This window comes from Pongo abelii, chromosome 6 (genome assembly GCF_028885655.2).
Source record: "Pongo abelii isolate AG06213 chromosome 6, NHGRI_mPonAbe1-v2.0_pri, whole genome shotgun sequence".
NCBI lineage: Eukaryota > Metazoa > Chordata > Mammalia > Primates > Hominidae > Pongo > Pongo abelii.
The window spans coordinates 1,563,755-1,580,659 of record NC_071991.2 but is presented as its reverse complement, the minus strand read 5'-3'; the positions used below and the strand labels follow the sequence as shown (position 1 = coordinate 1,580,659).

The 16,905-nt window shown below is 62.4% G+C and overlaps 1 protein-coding gene across 1 annotated transcript; it reads left to right on the top strand.

Annotated features, from left to right (window-relative positions):
- Positions 1-6,353: 6,353 nt before the first annotated feature.
- TMEM184A (transmembrane protein 184A) lies at positions 6,354-16,522 on the top strand. Its single transcript, XM_024241287.3, has 8 exons — positions 6,354-6,589; positions 10,504-10,669; positions 11,093-11,183; positions 11,290-11,365; positions 11,546-11,637; positions 12,817-12,986; positions 13,974-14,171; positions 14,742-16,522. The coding sequence occupies exons 1-8, from the start codon at positions 6,371-6,373 to the stop codon at positions 14,969-14,971; spliced, it is 1,242 nt and encodes a 413-aa protein (XP_024097055.1). The 5' UTR covers positions 6,354-6,370; the 3' UTR covers positions 14,972-16,522.
- The last annotated feature ends 383 nt before the right edge of the window (positions 16,523-16,905 follow it).

Genomic DNA, 16,905 nt, shown 5'->3' with positions numbered 1-16,905 from the left:
GCCAGCCCTGCCGCCTCCTGTGACTGGACGCAGAGGCTGTGACACCAGCACTGGGTGAGGCCTCGATCAGCCGGCAGCCCTGTGAGCAGGTGGCAGAGCGGTCAACCTCCCAACTGCTCCTCCGTGGGGACCAGGCCCCGCTCCTGACATCCCCAGACCAGCACCCTTGGTCCACGGTGCCCGAGCTGGCGCATCCGGCTCCTCCCACTCTTTCTTGCTCTGGGCCAGGGGCAGCAATGCACCATGAGCCTCCCGGGCATGACACGGGCCGCACCCTGGCATGAGGTCCTGCGCCGGAGGCTGGGAGGGCCATGTGGAGACCAGACCCCAGGGCAAGGCAAAGTGTAGGGGGGTCCCAGGTCCTGCACCACAGCAGGGACCTGTGTTCATCCCTGAACAGAGTCAGCAGCAAAAGCCCGGCCCACTCTCCATAAAGGCCCCGCAGCCCCCACGGGTAGTGGAAGGGGGTCCGCACCTCCCCGCAGGGCACCTCCCCGCAGGGCGCCTCCCCTTCATTAAAGCCAGCGGTGGCTGACCAGGCTGGAGGAGTGAGGGGCCCTCAGCCAAGACCCGCTTCCTCTTGGGGAGCCAGGTTCTCCGGGCAGTGCCATGGGGTCTGCCCGCCTGGCCGTGGGACAGGAGTATGGGTTCTGCTTCGGGGACGTGAAGGCCTTGGCCAGTCCTGACCCCTCACCTCCAGACCCGGGCACGTATCAGCTGCAGGCCGAGGGGGACATGGGACCCCAAGCCCTGGTCTGGCTGTGCCCTACCTGCTGGGGGCTGAGGCAAGTCCCTGCCTGGGGAGCTGCCGTGAGGCTTGGGAACGGTGGTCCAGCCTCTGTGCAGGCTCTGGATACCCACCAGGCAGAGGCCCCTCACGGCAGGGCCGGCCCTGATGGAGACAGGTGGGGGTAAGGGAGACGCAAGGCCTCAGATTCGGGGTCCCATCCCCACTTGTCCCCTTCGGGGCTGTGTGACCCTCTTCAAGGAATTACTTCAGTGGCATCTCAGAACCACGTGGAGTGGAAGGGGGTCAGAACTAAGCAATCCACCAGCATTTGTGGGGTGCCTGGAGGCAGCAGGGTGCAGAGGGGCTCCAGCCAGGCCCCCCATAAACTCCCTGTGGGACTTGGGGCCGGCGTCCTCCCTGGGGAGGAGGAAGAGGACTGGCTGTTCCGTGGGACCCTTTCTCACCCAGGGTGTCTCTCAGTGTGCCCAGAATGGACCAGGCCTGGGCGGGGGCAGGGGAGGGAGATGGGGGCTGCACTGCAGGGCTCAGAGAGACTTGGAACCCGCTGGGGAGACCCTGGAGACACCCACAGACACTGGCAGGGCCAGAACCAGCTGAGAGCCAGGCGGGTGAGGGCCAGACCCATCCCAGGGGCTCAGGAATGGGAGGACTCACATGTCCGGGCAGGTGGTCACTGGGTAGGGGAGAGAGGGAAGCCAGTGGCCATTCAGCACGGTGTGCACACGTTGTGGGCCTCACTGTGTCCACTCAGCAGCCTCGCAGGGCAGGCATTACTGCTCCCATTTTCCAGGTGGGGACGTGGAGGCTGAGGGGCGCACACAGGGGAATGGCAGGGCTGGAGTTCACACCCAAGAACTCTGAGTGTTCGCTTTGCTGAATGATCGGGCACCTCGGGCAGGGATTTGGAAGAAACCCTGGTAGTGCCTGGGCCTGCCTGGATGTGGGGACAAAAGAGGCAGATGTGATGGAGACAGAGCTGGGGTGGGGACAGCAGGGATGGGGACAGAGGCAGGCTGGTTGGGGAGTGTGGCCCAGGAGACGAGGAGCAGGTGATGGAGAGAGAGCTGGGGTAGGGACAGAGGCAGGCCAGGTGGAGAGCGTGGCCCAGGAGACGAGGAGCAGGTGATGGAGAGAGAGCTGGGGTGGGGACAGCAGGGATGGGGACAGAGGCAGGCTGGTTGGGGAGTGTCGCCCAGGAGACGAGGAGCAGGTGATGGAGAGAGAGCTGGGGTGGGTACAGCAAAGGTAGGGCCAGGGCTGGGACCAGGGTTGGGACAGCAGGGGCAGGGACAGGCAGGCCAGTGGGGAGTGTGACCCAGAAGATGGGCAGGCAGACCAGCATGGATCAAATCCTGCTTTGGCCAGGCCTTGGAGCAAACCCACTTTACAGATGAGAAAACAGAGGCTCCAAGAGGCAAAGGCGCCTGCCAAGTTGGCCGAGGCCATGGGCAAGACAAAGGGCCAAGGGCCGAGGCCACATCTGAGAGTGACGTGGACAGAAAGCTGGAGAAGGAAGGGTGGGTGGAGATGGCAGAGGCCTCCTCTCTTTTCAGAGCCTCAGGTTTATAAAAGGCCTGCAAGGCCCAGTGCTGGGGAGAAGGGATACAGCCAAGGCTGCCTGATAAGGAAAAGTCATTTCCTCGAGTGTGCAAGAGCACCTGGAGCTCTGGGCTTAGGGGCCAGAGCCCGGGCTCTCGGGACGCCTTCCTAGAGGCAGCGGCTAAACAAGAACATGCTAGGGAAGGGTGGCTGTGAGAACAACCCGGAGCCACGCTGGACCTGCCCCCCACCATCAGGGCAGGAGGAAGCCCTGACTGAAGGGGCTTCTAAGGATCAGGGACCCTCAGGAGCCATGAACCAGCTCAGGTTGACACCAGAGACCCTGCACCTGGCCGGGCTCGGTGGCTCACGCCTCTAATCCCAGCACTTTGGGAGGCTGAGGTGGGCAGATCACGAGGTCAGGAGATCGAGACCATCCTGGCTAACACGGTGAAACCCCGTCTCTACCAAAAACACAAAAATTAGCCGGGCGTGGTGGCGGGCGCCTGTAGTCTCAGCTACTTGGGACGCTGAGGCAGGAAAATGGCGTGAACCGGGGAGGCGGAGCTTGCAGTGAGCTGAGATTGCACCACTGCACTCCAGCCTGGGCAACAGAGCAAGACTCTGTCTCAAAAAAAAAAAAAAAGACCCTGCACCCACACTCCCCGCTGGGACAGCTGTGGGCTGAGGAGATCAGCAGGCCTCTCTGTCCAGTGCCCAGCTGGCCTTGTGAGAAAACCCCACCTTTTTCCACAGAGGATCTGCCTCTGGCGGAAGGCAGAGCTTTGGAGGTCCCTCGATCTGTGTCCGGGGCTCAAGCCCTGAGCCTCCCCAAAGCCAGAGCCCTCCCAGAAGCCTGGCTCTGGTGGCTCCCGCCAGAAAGGTCCTGCTGACATCTAGCCACAGTGCTTCCTGCTGTCTGCACAGCCATTCCCACCATCAGCCCGGGGAGGGGCCTGAGGCTTCATCCTGTGCTGGGGGCCGGACACAAATCAAGCAGGGGCTGGGGCCTCAGTTTCCCTGCCTGTAGCATAAGCGAGTTGGATGAGGGGATTCATGGTCCCTTCCAGCTCTGCACATGCCCAGGCACCAAAGTCTTCACCCTTCAAACGGGCCCCCAGCCATCGTCACTTCATAGTTGTCCGTGACCGTGATCCCGACACTTAACAGCCAGAGGGCGACATCCGCACGCGCTGAGCCAACTGCCTGGGGCTCTGCGGGCTGGGTGGGAGGCTGGCGGGAGTACCTGTGGCTGCAGCGGGAATGCAGCTGGACGGAAGTTGGGGACCGCTTTCCAGCACCCCTGCCTGGCCAAGGGGAGACCTTAGCCCACAGGGCCACCGCCTCAGCATGACAGCCCCTACCCCACCACCGCCGTGCCCCGAGCATGGACAGGGCACCGCTCTAGGCTCTGGCAGCTCCCGCCGAGGGAGGACCAGCAGCAAACACAGACAGGTGGACCGGGAGTCGAACACACAGTGAGGAGGGTGATGGGACAGCGGGGATGGTCTCTCCAGAAGTGACGCCTGAGGCTGCAGGACAGAGTCACCCGGGAGCAGGGTCGGTTGGTCCAGAAGGTCCCGGCCTGGGGAGCAGGCTGTGGCTCTGGGCCCGGGCTCGGGTGGGCGCTGATGGGGAGGTTAGGCAAGGAGGGCCTGAGAGCTGGGCACGACTTCCTGAGCTTGTTCCCCACAAGGGAGCCTCCCTGGAGGGACAGTGTCTGTGGAGGGGTTGGGGAGAGCAGGCAGGGTGTCCCAGGGAAGGATGGGCCTCAGCCCGGGCCCCTCACGGACCCCTCGAGGATGCTGGACACGTTGATGCGCCCCTCGTTCCCATCTCTAAAAGGCGAACAGGCCGGACGTGGTGGCTCACACCCGTAATCCCAGCACTTTGGGAGGCCGAGGCGGGCAGATCACCTGAGGTCAGGAGTTCGAGCCCAGCCTGGCCAACGTGGTGAAACCCCGTCTCTACTAAAAATAGAAAAATTAGCTAGATGTGGTGGCGGGCGCCTGTAATCCCAGCTACTCGGGAGGCTGAGGCAGGAGAATCACTTGAACCCGGGAGGCAGAGGTTGCAGTGAGCTGAGATTGCACCACTGCACTCCAGCCTGGTGACAGAGCGAGACTCTGTCTCAAAAAATAAATAAATTAAAAATAAAAGGGGAACAGTGGCTCCAGTCATTCCAGCCTCGACCCCTTGAGCCCTGATGCCCAGGGCTGTGGGAGGGTAGGAGACATGAAGGACAAGGAGCACGTGGATCCGTTGCGGGCATGGAGCAGGACTTGGCAATGGTGGCCCCAGCGGCATGAGCCCAAGCGTAACCAGAACAGGACAAGAGATGGGCTGAGGGCCCACATCCCTCTCCCAGGAGCCGGGGTGGGTGAGTTTTTTTTCCACAGGGGCCTCTGCATGGGGGTGACAGGGACCCTCAGGGCCCCCCAACCCCTTGCCAGACTCCGAAGGGTCCAGGGACTGGGCTGTCACTCGCCCCCTCCTGCCTGCCTTGATCCACAAAAACCAGAAATATTTCCTTTTTTTTTTTTTTTTTTTTGAGACAGAGTCTCCCTCTGTCCCCAGGCTGGAGTGCAGTGGTGTGATCTCAGCTTACTGCAACCTCCGCCTTCTGAGTTCAAGCGATTCTCCTGTCTCAGCCTCTTGAGTAGCTGGAATTACAGGTGCACGCTGCCACACCTGGCTAATTTTTGTATATTTAGTAGAGACAGGGTTTCACCATGTTGGCCAGGCTGGTCTCGAACTCCTGACCTCAAGTGATCCACCCACCTTGGGCTCCCAAAGTGTTGGGATGATAGGCGTGAGCCACTGCGCCTGGCCCAGAAAACATAAATGTTTTCAACACATCTCTTGGGGCGTGGATTTTTTTTTTTAATTCAGATGAAATTCACACAACCTCAATTTACCCAGGTTTAAGTGAACAATTCAGTGGCAGTAAGTATATCCACAGTGCTGTGTGCCTGCCACCTCTACCTCGTTTCAGGACCCCTGTCACCCCCCAGGGGTACACCCCCTGTACCATTAGCTCTCCACCCCTCCTCCTGCAGCCCGGCCCTCCTTGGCCTGCCACAGACCTCTCCCACCTGTCCGCACCGGGTGGCAGCTGCCTGGCCGTCTGGCACAGGCAGGTGAGGGCGCCAGGCGGCCAACAGGTTCCTGGGAGCCAGCTGCCACCCAGCAAACAGCCGGGAGGATAGGGTGTCAGCCGTGGGAGGGGACAGGAGGGGACGGGCCTGCAGCCTGGGGCCCAGGTGGGCCACTGGGGACGTGAGGCCCTGGCCGCCCCGCCCCAGCCTGGCACAGCCCTTCAGATCCTGGCCTTGCCCCACCCACAGTGGGGCCTCCAGTTGGGGCCACGTGGCCATGAGAATGACCAGCTAGGCTTCCCTGGAGGCTGGGCCTCCCTGGACTGGGCCAGGTGCTTCCTGCCAGCAAATGTAGAGCCGGGCCCTGTGACCGCAGACCAGAGGGAGAGGAGGAGGCTGGACTGGGCTGTGAGTGTGGGAGAGGGTGGACTCAGGGCCCCAGCAGGTTAGTGAGAGACGGAAGAACAGGCACCCAGTGCTGCCAAGAACCCAGCAAAGCCGAGCTCCCAGGCGGGTGGGCAGGTCCCAGAGCCAGTGAGGGCCGGCTCCTCCTATGGGGGTGGCTGCACACCCCCTCCTGCCGGGGCAGGCAGTGCTGGTCTGCACCTGCTCCCCAGACCTCCCAGGCGGGCAGGGTGGCAGGGGTTCCCCCTCTTCTGCCCCACTGGAAGACGGTCTTTGTCCCCTAAGAAGCAGGCTCCCTGCAAGGCTGAGACTCGGAGGTGGAAGCTGGTTTTATAAGGGGGAATTGAGGTGGGACCCTCAGGTCGCAGGTGGCTGATGGGTGAGCTTGGATGGCTGAGCTCGGAGCAGGGAGGGAGCCGGGCCTGGCGCTGGTGTCCGTGTGGGGGGTGCGGCCTGGTGGGTGGCTCAGCCTCAGCGCCCGTCTCACTGTCTCCTCCCTGCCCGGCTGCTTCCTGCTGCCGGGAGCCAGTACCTTTGCCCTTACTCCTCCCGGTGTGTGTCCTCCCTCCCTCTGCAGATGAGTAATGTCTCAGGGATCCTGGAGACAGCCGGCGTCCCCCTGGTGTCAGCGACCTGGCCGCAGCCCAGCCCCCCACCGGCCGTGCCAGCTGGGCTGCAGATGGACCACATGGGGAACGGCTCCCAGGGGGACCCCTGGCTCTTCCTCACCTCCGCGCTGGCCCGAGGCGTCTCAGGGATCTTCGTGTGGACTGCCCTGGTGCTCACCTGCCACCAGGTAAGCCCTTCCGCCCTCCCCCGAGCCTCCTTCAGGACCCTGGTCTCCACAGGACGTGGCCGTGGCTCAGCCCAGCCCCTCTGGGTGCTGCTGCTAGAGACGCTGTCAGAAGTGGGATCGGCCAGGGCACGGGGGAGGGGATGAGCTTCCCCAGGACGTGGCATGTGGGAGCTGGGCCTGAAAATGGGGAGGTCTCTGCCAGGCTGAGGGCAGAGCGCCCACTGGGCACCCCTGGCTGTTTCACAGGCTCGTAACTCGGCTCACTGAGGTCCGCAGTGTGGTCCCATTTCACAGACAAGAAGACTGAGTCTCAGAGAGACCAGAGGTCTTTCCCGGGCTCACATAGCTGGAAAGGGGAAGGGGCCTTCTCCTTCCAGAGGCGTGGTACCCTGGAGAAGGCTGGTGGGAGGTTGGCAGGGAGTTAGACTTTGCTCTGTAGGGAGCTGGGGAGCAAAGGTCACAGCTTGGCTAGAGGGACTGGGACTCCTGTGCAAGAGACGGGTGAGAAGCAACTTCCCCAAGCCCTAAGCCACACACAGCCCCCGACCCGGAGCAGTCCCCAGGTGGGAATAGAACAGCCCCCAGGTAGAGAAGCGGCCAAGCGCTGTGGCAAGGAAGGGCCAGGCAGGGGCAAGAAAAAAGTGGTGCCCGAGGGCAAGGGCTGGGCAGAGAGGGCAGGGGGTCAGGGACGGGACCCTCCTGAGAGCCTCGGATACACAGAGAGGCCAGGGCAGTGTGCGCAGGGGTGGGGTGGGAGTGCGTGTGCAGGCCTGCGAGGGCCACACGGCTGCAGGGGTTTGTCCAGAACCCTTGACCCCAGTGTGGTGAGGTGGCTTTCAGGGGGTGCTGGGAGCCCAGAAATGCTGTGGAGGGCTGGGCTGAGAGCAGAGCTGCTTCCCGGGTGCACGGGGCACTGGTGTAAGGAATGGATCTGTAGGTGAGCCGGGGCAGGGGGCCATCAGGAGACTGGCAGGCAGGGACACCGATGGCCACAAGCCTCCAAGGCAGCATCTCAGTGACAGTTTATTAACTGCTTATTAGCCGGGCATGGGGGCCTGCACCGTTAGTCCCAGCTACTTGGGAGGCTGAGGTGGGAGGATCGCTTGAGCCCAGTTCAAGGTTGCAGTGAGCTATGAACAGATAACCAGAACCCAAGGTAGACGTATATGAGTGTGGCCTGGAGGGTGCAGAGCCGCGGAGGCGGTGCCGAGGCAGGCCCTTCCTGTAAGGCCATCAGAGAGGGCTTCCCGGAGGAGGCCGTCTTTGCGCTATAATCCTGGGAACAGGCTGTGTGTGCGCGGCTATAGTGTGGTTTCAGCTTCATGGGGCCTCGCAGTCAAGACAGGGCTCATGGAGACCCCTTGGTCTGGAGTTCAGGCCCTGTCCTACCCCTGAGCCCACCGCCAGAGTCACCCTTGACTGAGGAGTCCCAGGCAGGACACAGAGTGGCTGGATCTCCCTCACTTTGTACATGGGAGGACCGAGGCCAGAGAGGACAGTGGCTTGTCAAGGTCACCCAGCCAGGTAGCGCCAGCCCCCAGAAAGGTCTCCTGATGGCTGGTCATGCCGTCCCTCCCAGGCATCGGTGGGGAGCGTGTGACTGATAAGGAGGTTCCTGCCTCCAACCTCCCCCAACTCCCTGAGCTGCACCCCAAGCGGCCAGGTGCACGTAGCCTCTGTTCGCCCACTGCCGTACATGCACCTCCTCCAGAAGGCCTTCCCCAGGAGCCCCCGTGCGCCCATCTCCCAGGTTCAGCTGACCCTGTCTCAAAGACCCTGTAGTTGAGTTGTATCCTCACAGAAAACATGGAAAATCGGTCGGGCGTGGTGTCTCACACCTGTAATCCCAGCATTGTGGGAGGCCAAGGCGGGTAGATCACCCGAGGTCAGGAGTTTAAGACCAGCCTGGCCAACATGGGGGAAACTCTGTCTCTACTAAAAATACAAAAATTAGCCAGGCATGGTAGTGCGCACCTGTAATCCCAGCTACTTGGGAGGCTGAGGCAGGAGAATCACTTGAACCCGGGAGGCGGAGGTTTCAGTGAGCTGAGATTGCAACACTGCACTCCAGCCTGGGCAACAGGGCAAGACTCCGTCTCAATAAAGAAAAATAATAATTAAAAATTAAAAAAAAATAAAAACATGGAAAATCTAGAAAGGTTTAAAGGCAAACACTATAATCACCCATATTTTTTCCCAGGCTTGCTTTTCTTTCAGGCAATATCTCACTCTGTGGCCCATACTGGAGTCCAGTGGCACAATCATTGCTCACTGCAGCCTCCACCTCCCAGATTTAAGCCGTCCGCCCACCTCAGCCTCCCGAGTAGCTGGGACTACAGGCGCCCGCCACCACGCCTGGCTAATTTTTGTATTTTTTAGTAGAGATGGAGTTCGCCCTGTTGGCCAGGCTGGTCTCGAACTCCTGAGCTCAGGCAATCCGCCCACCTTGGCCTCCCAAAGTGCTAAGATTACAGGCGTGGGCCACCATGCCCGGCCCCTAGGGAGGGACAAATTCTTAGGAATCAAAGGATGCACATCCTTTGGATGTCCCCACAGCAAAAGCCAATGTGCCTTCTGAAAGTCTGCCCAGCCCAGGACCAAGACATGTCCCCTCTCTGTCCCCCAGGTGGGACACTTAGCTGGGCTCCCAAAATGCCTGCTGAATGAAGGAATTACTGAGCATTCCCATTCCCAGGCTAAGAACAAACAGGACCCTCACTCATGCCCAAGGAACTTATTCAGAAAAAAAAAAAAATCTATTGTACAACATGGTGACTATTATAAATAACAATGTATTCTATGCTTGAAAATTGCTAAGAGAGTACATTTTACATGTTCTCCCTGCAAAGAAATGCTAAGTATGGGAGATAATGGAGATGTTAATGGGTTTGACTCAGCCATTCCCCACGAACACACATATCAGACATCACGAGGCACACTGTAAATGCATACAATTTTGATTTGCCAATTTAAAAAATAAATTTTAGGCCAGGTGCAGTGGCTCACGCCTGTACTCCCAGCACTTTGGGAGAGGGAGGCAGGAGCATCACTTGAGCCTAGGACTTTGAGACCAGCCTGGGCAACACAGTGAGACCCTGTCTGTACAAAAAATACAAAAATTAGCCAGGCAAGGTGGTGCACACCTGTAGTCCCAATACTCAGCAGGCTGAGGTAGGCAGATCACTCGAGCCCGGGAGTTCAAGGCTGCAGTGAGCCATGACTGTACCACTGCACTCCAGTCTGGGCGACAGAGCAAGACCCTGTCTCAAAAAAAAACCTGGGCAACAGAGCGAGACCATGTTTCTCAAAAAAATGTATATTTTTTTGAGACAGGGTCTCGCTCTGTCACCCAGACTGGAGTGCAGTGGCGCAATCTTGGTTCACCGCAATCTTCACCTCCCAGGCTCAAGCGATTCTCCTGCCTCAGCCTCTCGAGTAGCTGGGATTACAGGCGCACGCCACCACACCTGGCTAATTTTTGTATATTTAGTAGAGACTGTGTTTCACCATGTTGGCCAGGCTGATCTTGAACTCTTGACCTCAAATGATCCACCCACCTCGGCCTCCAAAAGTGCTGGGAGTACAGGCGTGAGCCACTGCGCCCGGCCATAAAAAGTAAATTCTTAAAATGTGTATTATTTTTAGTTGTAATCAGAAATATGTATTTAACATATACATTCATACTTATATGTACTTCTATAGTAAATACGTATAAAAGTATTTATCTAATTACAATAGGCAAACAATTTATTTTCTCTAATTGTAATAAGGATGCCCATTGTAGAAAACTAGAAAATGCAAACATAGAAGGTGCCTGGTGGCCTACACCCACCCCCACCTCCTTCCCAGCTCACCTGGGCTGGTGCAGGGGTACCAGGTGGACCTGGCTCTCACCCGAACCTTCCTGCACCCAGATCTACCTGCACCTGAGCTCCTACACCATGCCACAGGAGCAACGTTACATCATCCGCCTGCTCCTCATCGTGCCCATCTACGCCTTCGACTCCTGGCTCAGCCTCCTCCTCCTGGGAGACCACCAGTACTACGTCTATTTTGACTCTGTGCGGGACTGCTACGAAGGTGGGCCCCGGGCCACGTCAGGTCGGGGGAGCGGAGGGAGAGACTCCCCGGGCCCTGCATGCACAGACGCACTTCCATGGCCAGCCCCCAGAGCACCCCACTCTCGGGGCCCCTGTCAGAAGGGCTGCCAGGATAGTCAGGGTTAGTGGTGCTGGCAGGCCTGGAACACATGACCGACCCCACAGCCTCCGTGAGACGGGCTCGGTGGACCTACCCTGGCCTGGGGTGAAAGCGGGGCCCTGATGGAGCGCCCTGACCCTCTCAGGCTGCCCCGCTGGGGATGGGGTTCATCAGGAGCCTCTTGCTGTGTGGCCTGCCGGGCCTGGCCACTCCCGAGCCTCCTCCTCTCCTGGTGAGATGGGCGCCATGGGGTCCCAGTGCAGCTCAGGGCTCACGGCTGGTCCCCCTCTGTGCTCCCTGCAGCCTTTGTCATTTACAGCTTCCTGAGCCTGTGTTTCCAGTACCTGGGAGGCGAGGGCGCCATCATGGCTGAGATTCGTGGCAAACCTATCAAGTAAGCCCGTCACCCCAGAGCCCCCACACACCACACACCTGGGACGGGGAGCCCGGCGGCGCTGGGGCTGCGTTCTCCCACACCGGCTCAGGGACGTCCTCCGCAGGTCCAGCTGCTTCTACGGCACCTGCTGCCTCCGGGGCATGACCTACTCCATCGGGTTTCTGCGCTTCTGCAAGCAGGTGAGGGGGCCCACCCAGCCCTGCCTGCCCTCCGCCCACCCAAGCCCCTTCGGGGGCCCTGGCTGGCCCAGCGCCACCCCACCCAGTGTCGGGGGGCTGCTCACTGCGGGCTGCCCCAACCCCCGTTCCTGGGCCCCTGGGGGACCTGGCCCCAGGCCCACCGGGTGCCGTCGCCCCCAGGCCACTCTGCAGTTCTGCCTGGTGAAGCCCGTCATGGCCGTCACCACCATCATCCTCCAGGCATTCGGCAAATACCACGATGGGGACTTCAAGTAAGGCGGGAGCTGCGGGGGCGCCTGGCATGAGGTGGGCACTGGGTCCCCCGGGGCCCAGGAGTGGGGCCCAACAAGGCGGACTTGGCACCCAGCTGGGCTCAAGTAAGGCAGGAGCTGCGGGGGCGCCTGGCATGAGATGGGCACTGGGTCCCCCGGGGCCCGGCAGTGGAGCCCAACGAGGAGGGCTTGGCGTCCAGCTAGGCTAGGGACCCCGCCCAAGACAGGTACCCACTTCCTCTCCACAAGGACCTCGGTGCCTGCCAAGGCCAGGGGCCTGGACCTCCCCTCACAGGACACGGCCGGGGTGAGTCTAGCGTCTGTGCCAGCGTCTGTGCCGAGGACCCCAGGGCTTCTGGCCAGGCAGTGACGGCCCCAGCCCCCGCCCAGCCTTGAGCACTCTTGATATTAAGGGCACCTGGGGCAAGGGGACCAAGGTCCACCCCGACCTGTTGGCTGAGCACACAGGCAGCCACCCGACACAGGGAGGGCCTCTGCCAAGGTCCACACACATGCTCATCAGTGCCACACACATGCTCACACACGTGGACACATGGGCTGTCACCTGTGCACACGCATCATACACGTGCATCACATGTTCACACATGCACACAGCATATGCGCAAACCATGCACACACCACAACCACACACGTATGTACACATGCACGCAATATGTGCACACACAATGAACCCCAATATGTGCACAATGAACCCCACGCAATATGTGCACACACAATGAAATATGTGCGCACATGACATACATGCACACACACCTATGTGCACACACTCACACGGGAACGACACCTGTGTGTCCACCACACAGAGGATCTTCAGGCAGTGGCCGGGTGGATGGGGTTGGGAGGCAGCGTTCCGACAGAGGCAGCCTGGATGCTGCCTGAGCAGAGGACGGGATCCTGGGACGAGGAGGAGCAGGGCCGGGAGGGAGAACGGCCACATGTCCCTGCCCTACCCCTGCATAGGCCCCCCAGCCACCCCCAGCTCCCCACGCTCTCCTGCAGGCCCTGGAGTGAGGATCAGATCTGGGCAGGATCCCTGCAGGGCCCATGCTGCCAAGCTCAGGGTGGGGGCCAGGCCAAGGGTGCGGCGACGGCGGCTCTAGGGTGGGGACGGTGGCGGGGTCGTGGGACCGCCCTGACCACAGCCCCCGTCTGTCCCAGTGTCCGCAGCGGCTATCTCTATGTGACCCTCATCTACAACGCCTCCGTCAGCCTCGCCCTCTACGCCCTGTTCCTCTTCTACTTCACCACCAGGGAGCTCCTGCGGCCCTTCCAGCCCGTCCTCAAGTTCCTCACCATCAAAGCCGTCATCTTCCTGTCGTTCTGGCAAGGTGTGTGGGGCAGGTGGGGCAGGGGTGCTACCGAGGTGGGGGCTGCAGTCCAGTGAGCCTGGGGTCACCTCACGCCCCCTTCCCTAGCCCCCACGTGCTTCAGTTTCTCCAGCTGCAGCACAGGTCAGCTGGAAGCCAGGGTAGAACCTGCGGGCACGGGGGAGTGGGGAGGTCCCGCCAGCACGGGGGATTCGGGAGGTCCCGCCAGCACCACGGGGGAGTGGAGAGGTCCCGCCAGCACCACGGGGGAGTGGGGAGGTCCCGCCAGCACCACGGGGGAGTGGGGAGGTCCCGCCAGCACGGGGGAGTCGGGAGGTCCCGCCAGCACGGGGGAGTGGGGAGGTCCCGCCAGCACGGGGGAGTGGGGAGGTCCCGCCAGTACGGGGGAGTGGGGAGGTCCCGCCAGCACGGGGGAGTCGGGAGGTCCCGCCAGCACCACGGGGGAGTGGAGAGGTCCCGCCAGCACGGGGGAGTGGGGAGGTCCCGCCAGCAGGTCTGGCCCCACGGTCGGTGGAGAGAGGTTGCACAGAGGCCACACTGGCGTTTCCTGAGTCCCGGTCCCCACTGGGCCCTGGGCCAGGCCAGGGCACTCACAGCCCACCTTGGCAGAGGAGGATGGCCACCAGACAGGGCATGGGCCCAGGATCTGGGGCTGGAGCGGCAGGGCGGGCCCGGGAGAGCTCCTGAACACCTGCTGTGCTGAGACCTCCCCGACTTTGGAGGCGCCCTGCCCCCCTGAACCTCAGTCTCCCGGTGGGACAAGACCACACGGACGGTCACAGCACCCGTCAGAGGAGCCTCTGGGGGGTTCAGGACCCCTGACTTTGGAGGCGCCCTGCCCCCCTGAACCTCAGTCTCCTGGGGTGGGACGAGACCACACAGATGGGGTCACAGCGCCCGTCAGAGGAGCCACTGCGGGGTCCAGGGCCTCTTCCTCCCCTGCAGAGCCCGTCTGGGGCTGGGGCTGAGCGGCCGTGACGTCCGCAGGGCTGCTGCTGGCTGTCCTGGAGCGGTGCGGGGTCATCCCAGAGGTGGAGACCAGCAGCGGGAACAAGCTGGGGGCTGGCACACTGGCCGCCGGCTACCAGAACTTCATCATCTGCGTGGAGATGCTGTTCGCCTCCGTGGCCCTGCGCTATGCCTTCCCCTGCCAGGTGTATGCAGAGAAGAAGGAGAACTCACCAGGTACACCCTGCCTTCCAGCCGGGGCACCCGGAGCGCACAGCCCTGCCCCGGGCACCGAGTCTGTGTCCGTGCCATTCTTGAGGCCCAGGAATGCCAGCTCGCTGGGCAGGGAGACGGGCAAAGGGCATCCGGCTCCAGACAGGCACCTGGGCTGTGTGGGGTCCAGGCGGTCCCGGACCCCGATGGTGATGGGGGATGGGTGTCCCCTGCCAGGCACACCCCCCATTAGGGCGGGGACAGCCTGTGGCCTGCCTGGCTTCTCATCAGTCTCGTGGAGAGACCAGGGTGCCCACCCAAGGCCAGCCAAAGGCGTACTCCGCTGCTTGGAGCCCCTCGGAAGCTCTAGGGGATGTGGTCCTTGGCAGGGGTCTGGCCAGGGACAGGGCCGGTGCTGGGTGGAGCAAGCTGGGCTGGGGCCCGGGGTCTGGGGTCACCCTCCACTGGCCGAGGCCAGACCTGGACACGCGGGGACTACAGCTCTGGGCATCTTGGGAGGGGGGGCTGAGGAGGCTTGTCTGGGGGGCTGGAGTGCAGGGGGGACGGTGGGGCTCATACGCTGCCCTCCCCCAGCCCCACCGGCACCCATGCAGAGCATCTCCAGCGGCATCAGGGAGACAGTGAGCCCCCAGGACATCGTGCAGGACGCCATCCACAACTTCTCCCCCGCCTACCAGCACTACACGCAGCAGGCCACGCACGAGGCGCCCAGGCCCGGCACCCACCCCGGCAGCGGCTCCGGCGGGAGCAGGAAGAGCCGGAGCCTGGAGAAGCGGATGCTGATCCCCTCGGAGGACCTGTAGGGGGGCCTGGGCTGCCGGTGCTATAGGAACCCAGTCTGCCCAGGCCTCTGGGGAAGAACAGGGCCCCCTCACCCACCAACTCCTGCCAAAGGTGGGGCCTCTCCTGAGAGCCCTCCTGTGAGGCCCTCGGAGCCCACTTCCCATCCTCCCTCCAGCCCGGGGGTCAGGGCACCTGATGGCCCTGCCAGGCACCCAGGTGGGCCCGCCGCCCCAGGAGAGGGCACCTGAGCCAATCGGAAGAGCCTGGGGACCCCCTGGGATCACCTGGCCATCAGCCCCCCAGGGGCCACTGTGGGGCAGAGAGTGAGTGTGGCTGCGGGGCCTTGGCTGCACGGGCCCCACAGGAGCTGTGAGTGGGTCAGACTCTCTGGCTCAGGAGACAGACAGAGGATGGATCCCAGGCTGGGCAGCTAGAGGGAGGGGCGCCGGGGTGCTGGGCAGCCCGGCTGTGACACAGTCAGCAGCTCCGGGCGCCGCAGGCCGGCGGGGTCCACACAGGCTGGACGGGGCTGGGCCTCCTCGGAGCCTGCTGCGGAGGTTGTGGGCACGTGGAGAAGGGGCCACGTGTCTCCACACACCAGCCACAGGGGAGCCCTGGCCAGGCTCCCACCCAGGGGAGTGTGTGCCTGGGATGGGTCGCGGAACCACCGGGTGCCCGTGAGGCTGGCCGGCACGGCGGGGTGTGGGAATCGCTCTTATTTATATTTAAACACCTTGGATTTTCTACTGGGTCTTGGCTTCTGTTCCCACAGGCCCTGAGCCTGAGGAGCAGGACTCGGTGGGGGTCACAGGAGGCTGCTGCTCAGAGTCTGCGCTCTGCATGTGGGAAAGGGGTCCCACCTGTCTGGGGTGGGCAGCCTCGTGGTCCAGGGCAGTGCAGGGCAGAGCCTGGCCTGTGCGATCACAGCCGCCGCCTTTCTCCCGGGAGCCTCTACTTCCTCCAAAATGGGCCTTGTGCCAGCCCCACCCACGGCGAGCGGACAAGTCCACGAGGGCAGGGCCCTGAGTACCTGGTGGGGGGGACACTCCTAGGGGGCACAGAGGGGGCTCCCACCTGGGCACCTGCCTCCTCCCCTTCTCTTCTTCCTCCACGTGCCAGGTGCGGCCCTGGGTTTGAGGAGCTGAGCCTCAGACACGTGCCCTGCCCTCAGGAAGCCGGAGGCACCCAAGTGGCCTTGGAAATCCTGGCGGCGAGAACAGTAGCTGCCCAGGGACTAAGGGGGCTTCTGGGAGGACACACACTGGCCCAGGGTGAGGGGTGTCACTGCAGGGTGCCCCCCAGGCCCAGGGCCCGTCAGGGGACAGTATGGTGACCTGGCCTACAGGTGGCAGTCGGTTCTGTGTGTCTGGGGCCCGCAGCACAGGTTGGGTGGGGGCTGAGGCAGAGGCAGCAGAAGTGGGCAAGGCCTGGGGGGCTCAGGCACTGGGCATGGAGAGCAGACAGGAAGGCCTAGTGGGCACCACCCCCAGACCGTGGCTCCCACCCGTGCTGCCCCCACCCATGGCCACGGCCACCGGGAACAGTGGGACCTGGGGTCTCCGAGGGACTCAGCAGGGTGGGCACAGACCAGTGGGGTCTGGGCTAGAGAGAGCCGGCTCCCAGCCTCTTGCTTTCTGGGCTGAGGACATGGGGATCCAAGGCCAGTGGGTCTGCAGGGCCCAGCCAGGTTGCCTGATAAGATAGGCCCACCAGGCGCCCCCCGTGTCTCACTCTGTCAGCAGGTGGGGGCGTGGTGCTCCCCAGGGACCTGCTGCCAAGGGGCAGTTTCTGGAGGCTGGGGGCACTGGCCGGGCTCTAGGCCTGCTCTGCCCTTGCCATGGGGAAGGCTGTCCTGTTAGGGATCGAGTTGCTCAAATCTGCGTTTGGAGGGTGCGTGGCCGAGGGCTCCCCTTCTGGAGACCCAGACACCGTGTGGGCTCTGGGCGGCAGAGGC

Excerpts from the sequence above, each read along its gene's own strand:
- TMEM184A (XM_024241287.3), top strand. The coding sequence starts at position 6,371 with ATGAGTAATGTCTCAGGGATCCTGGAGACAGCCGGCGTCCCCCTGGTG. Across the intron at positions 11,184-11,289 it reads ATTCGTGGCAAACCTATCAA|GTCCAGCTGCTTCTACGGCA; the intron begins GTAAGCCCGTCA and ends CGTCCTCCGCAG. Across the intron at positions 14,172-14,741 it reads GAAGAAGGAGAACTCACCAG|CCCCACCGGCACCCATGCAG; the intron begins GTACACCCTGCC and ends GCCCTCCCCCAG.